The 13,455-nt window shown below is 38.5% G+C and overlaps 1 protein-coding gene across 3 annotated transcripts in view; it reads left to right on the top strand.

Annotated features, from left to right (window-relative positions):
- LOC150101132 (D-aspartate oxidase-like) overlaps positions 1-13,455 on the top strand; it is a 122,685-nt gene that overhangs the window by 48,967 nt on the left and 60,263 nt on the right. For 2 of the 3 annotated variants that reach the window (XM_090402238.1, XM_090402237.1), the window contains exons 5-8: positions 531-596; positions 708-762; positions 7,641-7,742; positions 12,152-12,213. In XM_090402238.1, the coding sequence (XP_090258364.1) occupies positions 531-596; positions 708-762; positions 7,641-7,742; positions 12,152-12,213 (285 nt within the window). The remainder of the gene's footprint in view (positions 1-530; positions 597-707; positions 763-7,640; positions 7,743-12,151; positions 12,214-13,455) is intronic. The other variant, XM_090402239.1, reaches the window with a different exon arrangement.

Raw genomic sequence — 13,455 nt, 5'->3', positions numbered from 1 at the left:
CTGCAAGTAATGCAAGACTAGCTGATCCTACAGGTAGTGCAAGACCAAGGCAACTCGTGGTAGAGGTGGAACAAGCTCCGATCACTAACTGGGTAGTGGCCCCTTGCCTTTAATACAAAACATCATACATCCCCTTCTTGGAGATGTGTTTTGGCATTAAGGGTAAATATTAAGATTAGTGATCGGAGCTTGTTCCACCTCTACCACGAGTTGCTTGGTCTTGTACTACCTGTAGGATCAGCATAGGAACTGGTCACTTGGGGGGGGGGGGAGCCCATGGTGGTGCCTTCAGTTTTTGTATACTTTTGTCAGTGTAGTATATGTGGGGGAGATATTGTATTATCACATTATACTAGGTTTTCCCCACATATAATTAGTGTTCCTAGCATAGTGTTCCTACCATTGCTTAAAAAAATCCCCTCCCCCATTTCAAACTTTACTAATAAAAATATGCATGAAAATGTTTAATTGTCATATTTGTTAATTAAAAGGTGACAAAATCTTAACTTTTAACACTTTTCTCACTGCAGGTATGGTATCTTTGTGACTACAGTTTTTGTTGAATGCAAGAAACTTCTCCCACATTTAATGGAAAGGTGAAGAAACATGTTATATTGTTTATTTCTGTTAATTTTATAAATGATGATAAATTTGATAATCACAGGATTTTTGCAAGATTGTATGATTTAAAATGTTATATGTTCCAGGTTCAAAGGAAAAGGTGGGAAAATAATACAGAAACGAATTAATAAACTAGCAGAGGTAAGTGGTGTGTCAAAATGTAGAAAGAACTTTATAGAAATATAGTAATACATCTCTGCACTCTGAAAAATCTAATCTTTTGCAGTCAGTTATCCCTCCACTTTATTCTGTGATTAGTGTTGAGGATATGGTTCGATAGGCCCAAGTTTACAAAATCAACAATGGTTTTAATCATTCAACTGAATATCACCCTGAGTTGACTTCATGAAGAAAACAAGATCATATCATATCAATTTTTCATATTTTTATCTGATAGAACTTGTTCAAAAACACTGTCAACATATTAAAATACGACTGTTTAACACAATTTGCCAGCGGTATGAGGAATCACCCTTACTTATTTGAATTGGTAACCCACTTAGCTTTACTAACAACACTTGAAGAAATATATTTGAAATAATTACTAAAATTTATCCTAGTAAAAATTCCTAGTAAACTATTTCAAATATAGTAAATATTTACTATATTTGAAATAGTTTACTAGGACTCAAACCAGAAATAAGTACCCATATGTTAATTATAATTTTAGAACATATCCTTTATGTCTCAATTAGTCATTTCTTAAATACACAGAAATGCTGCATATTAGAATTATCCAATTTCAGTTGTTATTCATATATTATTATTATTATTAAACAAGACCTCATGGAGTCAAAGACTCATCTAGAAGGTCCTTTTATCTCACACATCTCATCATACCGGGTCTTAAACACATTCAAACTCCTTGCAGACACCACACTCTCAGGCAAGGCATTCCAATCATTCACAACTCTGCACGAAAAAAACCTTCCTCTCACTCCCCTACTCACACCCTCTTTATACAGTTTCCAGGTATGACCTCTGGTTCTCCCCTGATCTCCCACTATTCTCTGTAGAACTTCTCCACCATTGATCCTATAACAACCCCTTACCAACTTGTAGGTCTCTATCATATCTCCCCTCTTCCTTCTCTCCACTAGACTCTGCAAATTACATCTTTTCAATCTTTCCTCATACTCGACATTCCAGAGGTCAGAAACTACCTTAGTCAGTCGCCTTTGGACCCTTTCCAACATCTCTTCATCCTTCTGAAAACCAGGTGACCAAATCTGGGCACAATAGTCCATGTGTGGCCTAATCAAAGCCTTATACAATGGAACAAGAATCTCCCTACTTCTACACGTCAGTGTCCTCCTCATCATTCCCAGAAGTCTTTGTGTTGTCTTCACAATTTTGGCGATGTGTCCCCTAAATTTTAGATCCTTATCCACTATCACTCCCAGATCTCTTATTTCCTCTACTTCCAACAATATATTCTCACCAAGCATAAATTCTGCATCCCATCTTTGTTTTCCAAATTTTAAAACCTTACATTTTGCAACATTGAACTCGCATCCCCATTTGCTTGCCCAATCACTCAATTTATTCAAGTCTTCTTGCAAGGCCACAACATCTTCACTACTCTTTATGGTTCTCTCATTGAACTCGCATCCCCATTTGCTTGCCCAATCACTCAATTTATTCAAGTCTTCTTGCAAGGCCACAACATCTTCACTACTCTTTATGGTTCGTCCCAACTTTGCATCATCTGCAAACAACTGAATATCTCCATTCAAATCTTCGCCAATATCATTAATATACAAGTTAAATAGTAATGGCCCTAAAACAGATCCCTGAGGCACTCCACTAGTGACTTTCCTTTTCCTGGATATTGCACCCCCATACACAACTTGTTGATACCTATCAGATAGCCAGTCTCCAATCCAATGCACTAATCTAATATCCAACCCCATCTGCTCTAGTTTGACTGTCAACTTATCATGAGGTACTCTATCAAAAGCTTTTGCAAAATCCAAGTATATTACTGTGTATCCTTCTCCTCTGTCCAAGGAAGCAGTCACTTTATTGTAATAAGTAAGTAGATTACTAAAACACGACCTCCCTTTAGCAAATCCATGCTGTCCATCAAAGATTATACCATTGTTGTCAACCCAACTCTGGATCCTAGTTCTCACAAGCTTCTCCAACAACTTAACCACAACACCTGACACACAGATAGGCCTATAGTTTGATGCTTGAGTTCGATCACCTCCTTTATGAAGTGTCACAATCTTGCCCTCCTTCCACTCTTTAGGAACTTGACCAAGTGCAAGACTCGTATTTTTTTAATACGAGGTGTCAACTCTCTGGCACATTCCTTCAGAATACGCGGTGATATATTATCAAGTCCCACAGCCTTATTTACATCTAGTTTACTCAACTCCCCAAACACCTCTTGCTCACTTACAGTCAGTCTCTCCTCCCCATCATCAACTGCTCTTAATCTCTCCATGAAGTCACATTCACAAGATTGAAAGATCTTTATGAACTGCTCATTAAGTATCTCCACCACACATTCTGCAACAGCTGTCTTTATACCATTTCCTCCAATCAATGTCATCCTTCCATAATCATTCTTTCTTTTGCTGGCTACATATCGAAAGAACTCCCTAGGATTCTTTTTAGCTTCATTAGCTAACTGCTGTTCATACCTCTCTTTAGCTACGCTCACCAACCAAGTAACCCTCCTTGCCTGGTCTTTGTAGACCTCATGAAATTGGTTACTTCCACTTCTCTTATGCTGCCTCCACAATGCCCTGTTTCTCTGTATTGCATGCTTAATCTCTTTATTCATCCATCTCACACCTAACTTATTTAACCTTCTCACCCGTGGTATACATTTAGACATTGCATCCACTAAATATTTTTTGAAAATCCCCCAAGCTGCATTGATCTCTTTTCCAGCTAACTCCTCATTCCATGCTACACCTGCAAGCTGTCTCCTGAGCTCTTCATAATCACCCCCCTTGTAGTTCCACATATACCCTTTTTTCACAGGGGTCCTTGCACTGCTGGCAACCACCCAAGTAATCACCTCATGGTCACTTTCACCAATTGGTGGATGATTTGATACCTCATTGATAATTACATCCTCCGATGAGATGACCAAATCCAAGACCCTTAATCCTCTTGTGCCCTCTGTTACATACTGTCTGAGGTAGTTATCCCTCAAAAACTCAAGAAACTCATTTTCTTTACTTCCAGTTGCTATCTCTTCATTCCAGTCTATATTGCCATAATTAAAATCACCCATAATGATCACCCTTTTCTTATTTGCTTGGCTTATTTGACTATACATTTCACTATCACCACCATCCACATTACCAGGTCTATAACAACATCCCACCAAGTATTTGATTCTATTCACCTCTATCTCACACCATACTGCCTCAAAACCACTGGCCCCATTTCCCTCTTGCATCTCTACCTTGTATGGACATAACTCTTTCTCTATCATCAATAGCACTTCCCCTCCCTTTTTACCCCTTCTATCCTCACGAAACACATCATACCTTTCCATCTCTATTCCTGTCAGGATGTCATCCTCATCTAACCATGTCTCACTTATTCCGACAATCTCTGGGTGCACAGATGCAATTAGTGCAACCATTTCATCCGCCTTGTTTCTTATGCTTCTAGCATTGGTATACAAACACAATAACTCATTTCTGGATCTACAGCTCGTTCCACTGATACCACTCACTCGATGTGATCTCTCCATGCTGGACTGGGGCCATTTCCCTTTCTGCTTCTTCATTTTAGAACCCTTTGCAATTCCATCTGTTTCCTTTTGATCCCTGATCATCCCATTACCTTCCTGCCTACACATTCTCTCACCTCCTCTTGGAGCATCCACATTTCTCACGCTGTGTATCCCTGTCCACCCTGAGCCTCGCCGTTTCCCTGCTCCTCTTGCACACCCATTCTCTCATTTTCTATACTCATACCACTCACTTCCACATTCATTTCCACTCCTTCAATCTCTCCTGTCTTACTCTCCTGCTCTTCCACATCACTCCCCTCTCGATCTGATTCATTCTCTCTATTCACTTCTCTACCTTCCAGCAGCAGTCTCTCCAAGCGACTCACACCATAACCACTCAAATGCAGTCCATCGCTCCCATACAGCTCACTTCGTCCCTCAAACTCATTCCACACATTAACAAACTGTACTCCCATCTCCTCACACATTTCAGCCAGAATATCATTCATAATCCTTGCTCTCCGCCTCATTTCACCACAATCATACCTAGGCAACACACTGACCACCCTTCCTGTCACACTATTCTCCTTTATCTTTCCAAGCAGTCTCCTGACATTCATTTTGACATGCTCTTTGTTCTCTCTCAAATCATTCGTACCAATTAATACAATTAACTCTTTTGCTCGTTCCCGCCTCATATTCAATGCCTCAATCACTGTACTCATTTTACCGCCTGGAAAACTTACCTTGTGCATTTTATCCTCTAGCACACCTTTAATAATGGAGTCGCCATATAACGCCACTCGCTCATCTTTTGTTATCTCTTTCATGCCATCATGATTTATTTTAATAGTTTTGACCTGAATTCTCTTAATTTCATTCCGCATCCATTTCATTTCTTGCTTCATCCAATCCAATTCACCTTCTGAACCTCGCGACACATTCACTCTATCATTAAATCTTTCTAACTTTCTAACTCTCGACCCCCTTTTCTCACTTTCCCTCTCATTCAACCTTCTTTGTTTCCGTACTTTCGGTCCAACATACGTCCAACTTTCACTATCATTCTTCTCACTTTCACTCTCACATATCTTTCTTTGTTTCCGTACTTTCGGACTAACATGCGTCCAACTTTCGCTATCATTCTTCTCACTTTTACTGTCATTCATCTTTCTTTGGTTCAGTACTTTCGTTCCAACATGCGTCCAACTTTCGCCATCAGTCATTCTTTTTTCACTATCATTCATTCTTTCGATTTTTTTTACTTGCGATTTCTGCACCACGCCGTTTCTACTTTCATTCGTTCTCTCAATTTCGTTTCTTTCTGCCTCACTTTCATCCCTTTTAACATCCGTTACGGTTGTCAAATCGCTCTTTTTCTTTTTTTCCTGATTTTTTAACATTTTTTCGCCTGTCTTTCTCGTCATCCTCTTTCAAACGTCCACTCGCGACACAATCTGTACTAGCACTTTCTGTCATCAACTTCATATTCGCATTCATCAATTCCTCGTTCAGGTCACATTTCGCACACACCCTTCTTCCATCCGCACTAAACATCCACAAATCATTTATGTAGTCGAAGGAATACATATAACAGACCTCACACTTAACGAACCGACTGAAATCCAAATTAAAATCATGGAATGACAATGCCGCCGCCATTTTTTTTTTTTTTTCTCTGCAGGTTACTAGGTCTAATATTAACGTTTTCGTATTTAGTTTAAGCTAGAAAAAAAAACCCACACTAATAATATCGGTAGCGTACAACGTTTACAGCCGCTCTTACTTAAACAATTACGCATATATACTTAATTATTCCTAGTAAAACTTATCTGAATCAGGAGCTCTTCAAAACACGTTCGTAGCGCTTGACCCACTAGCGCCCCCTCTGTTCCCCGGATATTAATCCGGATATTATGATATGAGTATTGGAACTCAATCTCATTGAGTTCCAGTACTCATTTATGTGCAACTCAGAAAAATCAATTATAGATCACACATTATTTCCACTATGTTACTAATTTATAATTAGGACCACAAAATGTAGCCAATATTTGTTATATATATTGGCTACATTTATATATCAATCCATATGGATTTCCAAGTTGAAATCACACTAATTTCCAGAAAATAACAAAGGTGGAGACTGACTGCCAATTCAGAAATAAAAAAAAAGGTATGGAGGTAGAGAGACACCCTTGAGAATAACTTAATGTCAAGGTTGCATGAGACCAAAATAACGGAGTAAAATTTATAGTTTTAATACAGTATTTTAATATATTGTTAAAATTCTAATTTGAAGTTTAATCATGCCCTTTTCTTTTCTTCTTCTTCCCCCCCCCACCCCAAAGCAAAGGAAATAATTCAGTTATTAAATTTTATTACAAGACGAATATAAATAATATTACTGAAGACCATAATACTATAATACAACATTCATAATACAACCACAAGGATGATGCAAGCAACATTTATCCTTGGTTGGAAAGACATGGATTTAAAGTTTGTTTTAGAACCTAGCAGCCTTTGTAAGAACTTTCCAATTGAAGGTGATTTAGGGCTATTCTTAGAGATGGCGGTTTCTCTCCTGGGAATTTGGGTTTATTACTTCTACAAAACATATGAAACCCTTATTAAAATAAGTATTAAAAAAACTATTCTGAGGGGTCACAAATAGCTGTTTGCTAGGGGTATGCGGAGGGGGCAGTCCTCCCCAGGCAGCACTTTGAATCTTTTTGACCTTTTGCAGTTAATTCTAAAATACAGTCTCCAGAACTCAGTTCAAAATATTGTAATACTACTTTGAATTTTCCTCACAATTGCTGTAAGTGTTGCTAGTTGTGAGAGGAGTTTTTGTAAATAAAATTTGATTAAGAATTACCTACATTACTATGAAATACACTTTGCCGATGTCATTGACAATTTTGCTAACAAAAAAGCAAGAAAATTAACATTTTAGAATGTTGAAATTAAAGTTTTACTTCAAAAATAAACATAGTGTTTTAATTTATTTCCCTGTACATTGTTTTGACTTTTTGTAGTATTTTTAGTGTGTATTGAGAGGGGCGGCAAACTCAGGGACCGCCCTGGGCTGTAACAGCTCTAGCTACACCACTGGCTGTTTGTGGCCTCTCAGAATTTCCACTGTTTACCTATTTCTGCTTTAGTCTGGGTCTCTTTCATTGCTTAGTAATTAATGTAATCCATGAAATGCAAAAACATTATGAGGTAAAGTTTAAATAATGAAATTGGGTCAAGATGACAGCACAGTGAAGATAATAAGTTTACATTTTCTATCTCCTCCCTATTCTTTCAGCTAGAAAAAGAATATGATATTGTCATTAACTGTTCTGGATTGGGATCAGCACATCTTGTACCAGATCCTGAAGTTAGACCCATAAGAGGCCAAATTATGAGGGTGAGTTAACATTTCAGTATTGAAGGCAAAACAGTAATAATCATTTACTAATTAAATCCTATAATTTTTAATATATTTATGTAACAAAATTTATTAAATAACATATGGCTAGCAGATGAGTTGTGAATACAGACATTATCACAAATATAAGTTTATCACAACACACACACACACACACACACACACACACACACACACACACACACACACACACACACACACACACACACACACACACACACATATACCAACTGTAGTTGTATTGATACTGTAGATGAACAGAATACCTTACTGTTGCTTTCTCTCTCTCACACACACACACACACACACACACAAATACATGTTGTTAGCAATTTGTAAGAAGTGTTCAAAGATACATCCAAAGACCAATGTTTTAAATTTTATGCTATCAAAAATATTACTATCTTTCAGTGTAATGCTGATTTTTATATCATATAGTCCTTTTGCTCTGTGATGTTAATTTCTCCCCTATTTCTTCATGATTTCCTTTGATGGAAGAACCATAAGTTCTTAATTAAAACATATGGTGGTTATTATTATCACTATTATTATAATTATTCATGACTTTCATGGAGTCACAAGACTCATTACAGGAGACCCAGCTTAAGCACAAAGTCTATACAACTCCTTAAGCTTATTTACCATTCATGCTCTCACTAACCTATTGGGCATTCCATTCCTTGGTCCAACCACTCTCCATTCAAAAAAAACTACTCTTGCTCACCATTTCCATTCGCATCTTCCAGGGATTCCTATAATGGTACCCTTGTCCTTTCTCCTTCCCCTTGTTCTACCAAACAAAAGATCTCCCCAGTGTTCATTTGAAGAGAAATCTCCCCAAAAGATCTCTCTTTGTCTTCCAAACTATCTATCAAACTTTGCAATCAATCTATCCTCATAACTAACATTATACAGTTTTGATATCATATCGCATCTCAAATCCCAGTGACCAGATCTAAGCACAATAATCCAGATATGGTATGATCAGGATTTTATACAATGGAATCACCACTCTTTTATCTCTACTAGTTGGTATCCTTTTCAGTATTGCATCAGCCCACCTTTGCCATTTTTGCAATATTTCCCAAAAACTTCAAATTTCTATCAATTAATTACCATTGAAAGATCCCTTGCCTTTTCCACTTCCTCCAGAATGGTTCCACCAACAGAATATGCAGCTTCCTATCAGTGGATTCCAAACTTTAAAGACCTTACATTTAGTTGCATCATTAAACTGACATCCCCATTAATTTACCTATCTGTCCAGCTTATTCAAATTCTCCTGAAGGGCTACCACATTAGCACCATTACTAATAATCCTTCCAGGCTTTACATTATATGCAAATAATAATACCCTCTCCCCCACAAACTGACAATGTCATTGATATAAAAGTTAAACAGTACAGGTTCCAGTACTGAGTCCTGTGTGTGTGACCTGCTTTCTTGACACTGCTTCTTCACACCACAATGCTCTGGTATGTATCAGACAGCCAATCTCTAATCTGATCCATTTCACCTTATCTGATATCTAAAGTCTAAACATACATTGTCCTGTCAAAAGTAACCAGACCCCACCCCCCTAGATATAATATACTGGCCTCCCAAAATCACTGAATGGGATCTGCTATAAAAGGAAGGTAACAAACATCCAAGGCAGCAGTTTTGCAGGACACAGATGGCGAGCATGCCCAAGGCATGTCAGTTAAGTGATTTTGAACAAGGAATGATCATTGGGTGCTGTATAAGTGGCTAGTCCATCAATGTTCTGACCGGGCATCCACAATCTATTGTACATGAAATTGTACAGAAATACAAGAAGCATGGTACTACAATGGTCGCACCACAATCAGGTAAACCCCATATCCTTTCTGACCGTGACAAATGGGCCATTGCCCAAGAGGTCAAGAAGACTCATAGGATCACTCTTCAGGCCATCCCACTTCTATATTATTGGATTTAGCAGGTTCTCTTTCCACCTACCAGTGTAGCCCATCAACATGAACATTGCAGTGTGCTCTTCATGAGATGGTTTTTTTTTGGGTGGGCTGTGAAGAGGAAGCCTTGCCTTTCATCTCAGATACGAATGCTCAGCAGCATCTACACTGGTGTCAAGAGTGTCAGCACTGAACCAGCGGGTGAAAGTGATGTGAAGTGATGCGAGTTGCTTTACAGTCTACTAATCGGATGGATGTGTGTTGGTCTGGAAGCACCTTCATGAGAGATATGACTAAAATTTCTCATGCCCACAGTGAAGGATCGTGGTGGTGGAGGAATCATGGTATGGGCAATGTTCTGTTCTGCAGGTGTGGGGGCCCATATGTAGCATGGGCACGAGACTCAATGCCTGTAGGTACCAGGTGGCACTGACTAACCATCTTCTGAAGTGATTGCAGAGTTCTATGGGAATGCACTGATTGTTTCTTCCAGTAGGTCAATGCAACATGTCATACTGTAGGTACAACACAAAAGTGGTTCACAGAGTTTAGCATTAACCTTTTGCCTTGGCTGACCGACAGTCGTGATTTGAACCTGATTGAAGTGATGTGGTATATTCTGGAGTGCTGTATATGGCTGTGAAGGCCACCTGTCACCAACCATCATCAATTGTTGAAGTGTTTGAAGGTCAAATGACAATGTATTCCACCAGAACAATGTCAGCAACTTGTAACATCCTTCCACAACATGTTGTAGTGCTTATAGCTGCAAAGGGTGGCCCAACATGTTATTGACTACATCCATCAATGGCCTGCCAGGCAAGTGGTGTCCTGATACTTTTGGCAGGGAAGTGTATGTGCTGTAACTAAAATATCTTATCATATGACACCTTGTCAAATGCCTTTAAAATCAAAAAAAAAAAAAAAAAAAAGCAGTATATGCCTTTCCTCATCAACTGCTCTTGTTACTTTACTTACTATCTCCTTATCCTGGCCATCTCTTATGCAATCCTTTTGCACCTTTCCATTTCCATCCATTGATCATTTAACCTCAATACTGCATAAGCCTCATCACAATTCCACTTTCAACTCTTGAATGCCATTAAATGCATTCACCAACATATGAAATAAATGGTTATCAGTGATTTGCTAATCTTGTGAAAGCAAGACTCTCTCTACATATAATAAGCTTACAACCACTGCATAAGTGTCAGATAAAGGCAGCTTGACTTACATTCCACCACCACACTTATGCAGTGGTTGTAAGCTTATTATATGTAGAGAGAGTCTTGCTTTCACAAGATTAGCAAATCACTGATAACCGTTTATTTTATATGCTGGTGAATGCATTTAATGGCATTCAAGAGTTGAAAGTGGAATTGTGATGAGGCTTATGCAGCATTGAGGTTAAATGATCAGTGGATGGAAATGGAAAGGTGCAAAAGGATTGCATAAGAGATGGCCAGGATAAGGAGATAGTGAGTGTTTCAAGAGTGACACTATATGGGGATTCCATTATTAGATGTATGTGGTGAATGAGAGAATGCACAAGATTTGTTTTATGGGTAGGAGGATGTGCAGAGTGAATTGAGGCTTTGAATGAGGGGCAAATGAGTATCAGTGAATTTGCAAAGAGTTCTTCAAGGTTGTTGTTATAAATCCAATTTACCAATTATTTTGTGTCGCTGATGCCAGCCTAACAGGCTCGCGAAAAGAATGAGTTATCAGTAGTAAGCCGACTTTTAGGGATATGCCACATGCATCCGATCCAATTAAAATTAGGATACGGCCCTTACACTGAACTCAACAATTAATCATAAGTTGATTTATGATAAATCAAAAAATAAGGAACCATTTTGTAAATTTAAATCAAAAATTACAGTGATATAATCGGGTCCAGGATACAATTTCAGAATTTATTTGTTTGTTTCCGGAAAGATCTGAAGGGGACCAAACGGAAGACGATGTACATTCGTAATTATATGTACCATTCTGTACCATTCGTTGTTCGTTTAAACTCTTATCTCATATTTTTAGGCAGCTTTTCTTCTGCGACGGCTGTGTATATTGCACACTTCGCACACTCCACCTGCCGGGCCATAGTAGGAGAGTAAGTAGAAATAAAAGAAATGAATAATTTGAACGGAGAGAAGAGAATACGAAGATGGGTATCTGAAGGTTATTTAAGGAGAGTGAAAGGCATTGTAGTTGAGTGGTTGGTGTACTACCTAAGTATGAAGTGATGAGTTGAAACAGCCACCAAAGTTATTCTGGAGATGCCATAGCAATACTGAAAATTATGATGAAATGTTAAAACATGATGCTAAAATTTATTATTATTATTATTATTATTATTATTATTATTATTATTCAGGCCTCCATGGAGTCAAAATTAGTTAATTTAAATTAGTTAATCGAAAAAGTAGAAAATGTTTCATTTGTATTTTCTTTCAGGTCAAAGCCCCATGGATTAAATTGGCTGTAATGGATGAAGAAGACTTCTACATTGTACCAAAGTAAAATTCCTTAAGATCTAGCTCAGCATTATGAGTGTATAACTACTTTTTTTTATAATGATTTGTAATGAGAACATCTAGAGGGGAAAATAGTTCCACTGCACAAAGGTGGTTCCAAGGCTGCTGTTGAAAATTACCGGCCAATCAGCATAACAGGAATCATTATCAAGGTCTTAGAGAAAATAGTCAAGAGGAAAATACAAGATTGGATAGAAGAAAATGGGATACTGTATCGGGGACAGCATGGTTTTGTGAAGGGTAGGTCATGCCTCAGTAACTTGCTCACGTATTATAACACAGTGACGGCTGAACTGGATAAGGGTAATGGGTTTACAGTGATTCTGCTGGACCTTGCTAAGGCCTTTGACAGGATACCACATGGAATTCTAATCAGTAAATTGCAGCATATGGGAATGGACATAGGGTTGGTGAGATGGATAGGAGGGTGGTTGACGGAGAGATATCAGAGAGTGGTTTACTCAGGAGTAGAGTCCACTAGACGGCCTGTGACTAGTGGTGTACCACAAGGATCTGTTCTTGGACCACTGCTGTTTAATTTGTTCATAAATGATATAGGAAAGGATCTGAGAGGAACAGTTCATTTGTTTGCGGATGATGCGAAGTTGGGTAGGGCAATAGTGAATGCAGATGACGTCAAAATTTTGCAGGATGATTTGGATAGATTGGAGGTCTGGGCTAGGGAGAATGGATGTCAATTTAATGTGGCAAAATGTAAGGTTATGCATTTTGGGGTGAAAAGATGGGAGGCAGTTTACTGCATTGGTGGAACCGTGCTCCAGGAAATTGATGAGGCACGAGATTTAGGAGTGTTGGTGGATAAGGAATTGAAATTTAGGGGACACATTGCAAAAGTGGCCAAATCAGCTCATCAAATCACTTGGTTGCTGAAGAATACGTTGACAAGCAGAGACAAGCAGGTTATTGTTCCTCTGTATCGAGCCTTGATAAGACCTCATCTCGACTACTGTGCTCAGATTTGGTCACCTAGGTTTCTTCTTGATGGGGAGGAGGTGGAGAGGATCCAGAGGCGAGTGACCAAGATGATAGCAGGTCTGTGGAATGAACCGTATGAGAACAGGTTGAGGATTTGTGGGTTGCAAAAATTGGTTGATAGGCGGAGGAGGGGAGATATGATTGAGACATTCAAATTACTGAAGGGTTTCTATAAAATTAATTCAGAAGATATTTTTGAGAACAGGGCTGGTTGTGGGAGGACTAGGG

The sequence above is a fragment of the Typopeltis vanoorti genome, chromosome 12 (assembly GCF_054136105.1).
Source record: "Typopeltis vanoorti isolate ZY-2024b chromosome 12, IOZ_Tvanoo_1.0, whole genome shotgun sequence".
Lineage (NCBI taxonomy): Eukaryota > Metazoa > Arthropoda > Arachnida > Uropygi > Thelyphonidae > Typopeltis > Typopeltis vanoorti.
The sequence above is the reverse complement of the archived record's forward strand: the minus strand, read 5'-3'. Positions and strand labels throughout refer to the sequence as shown.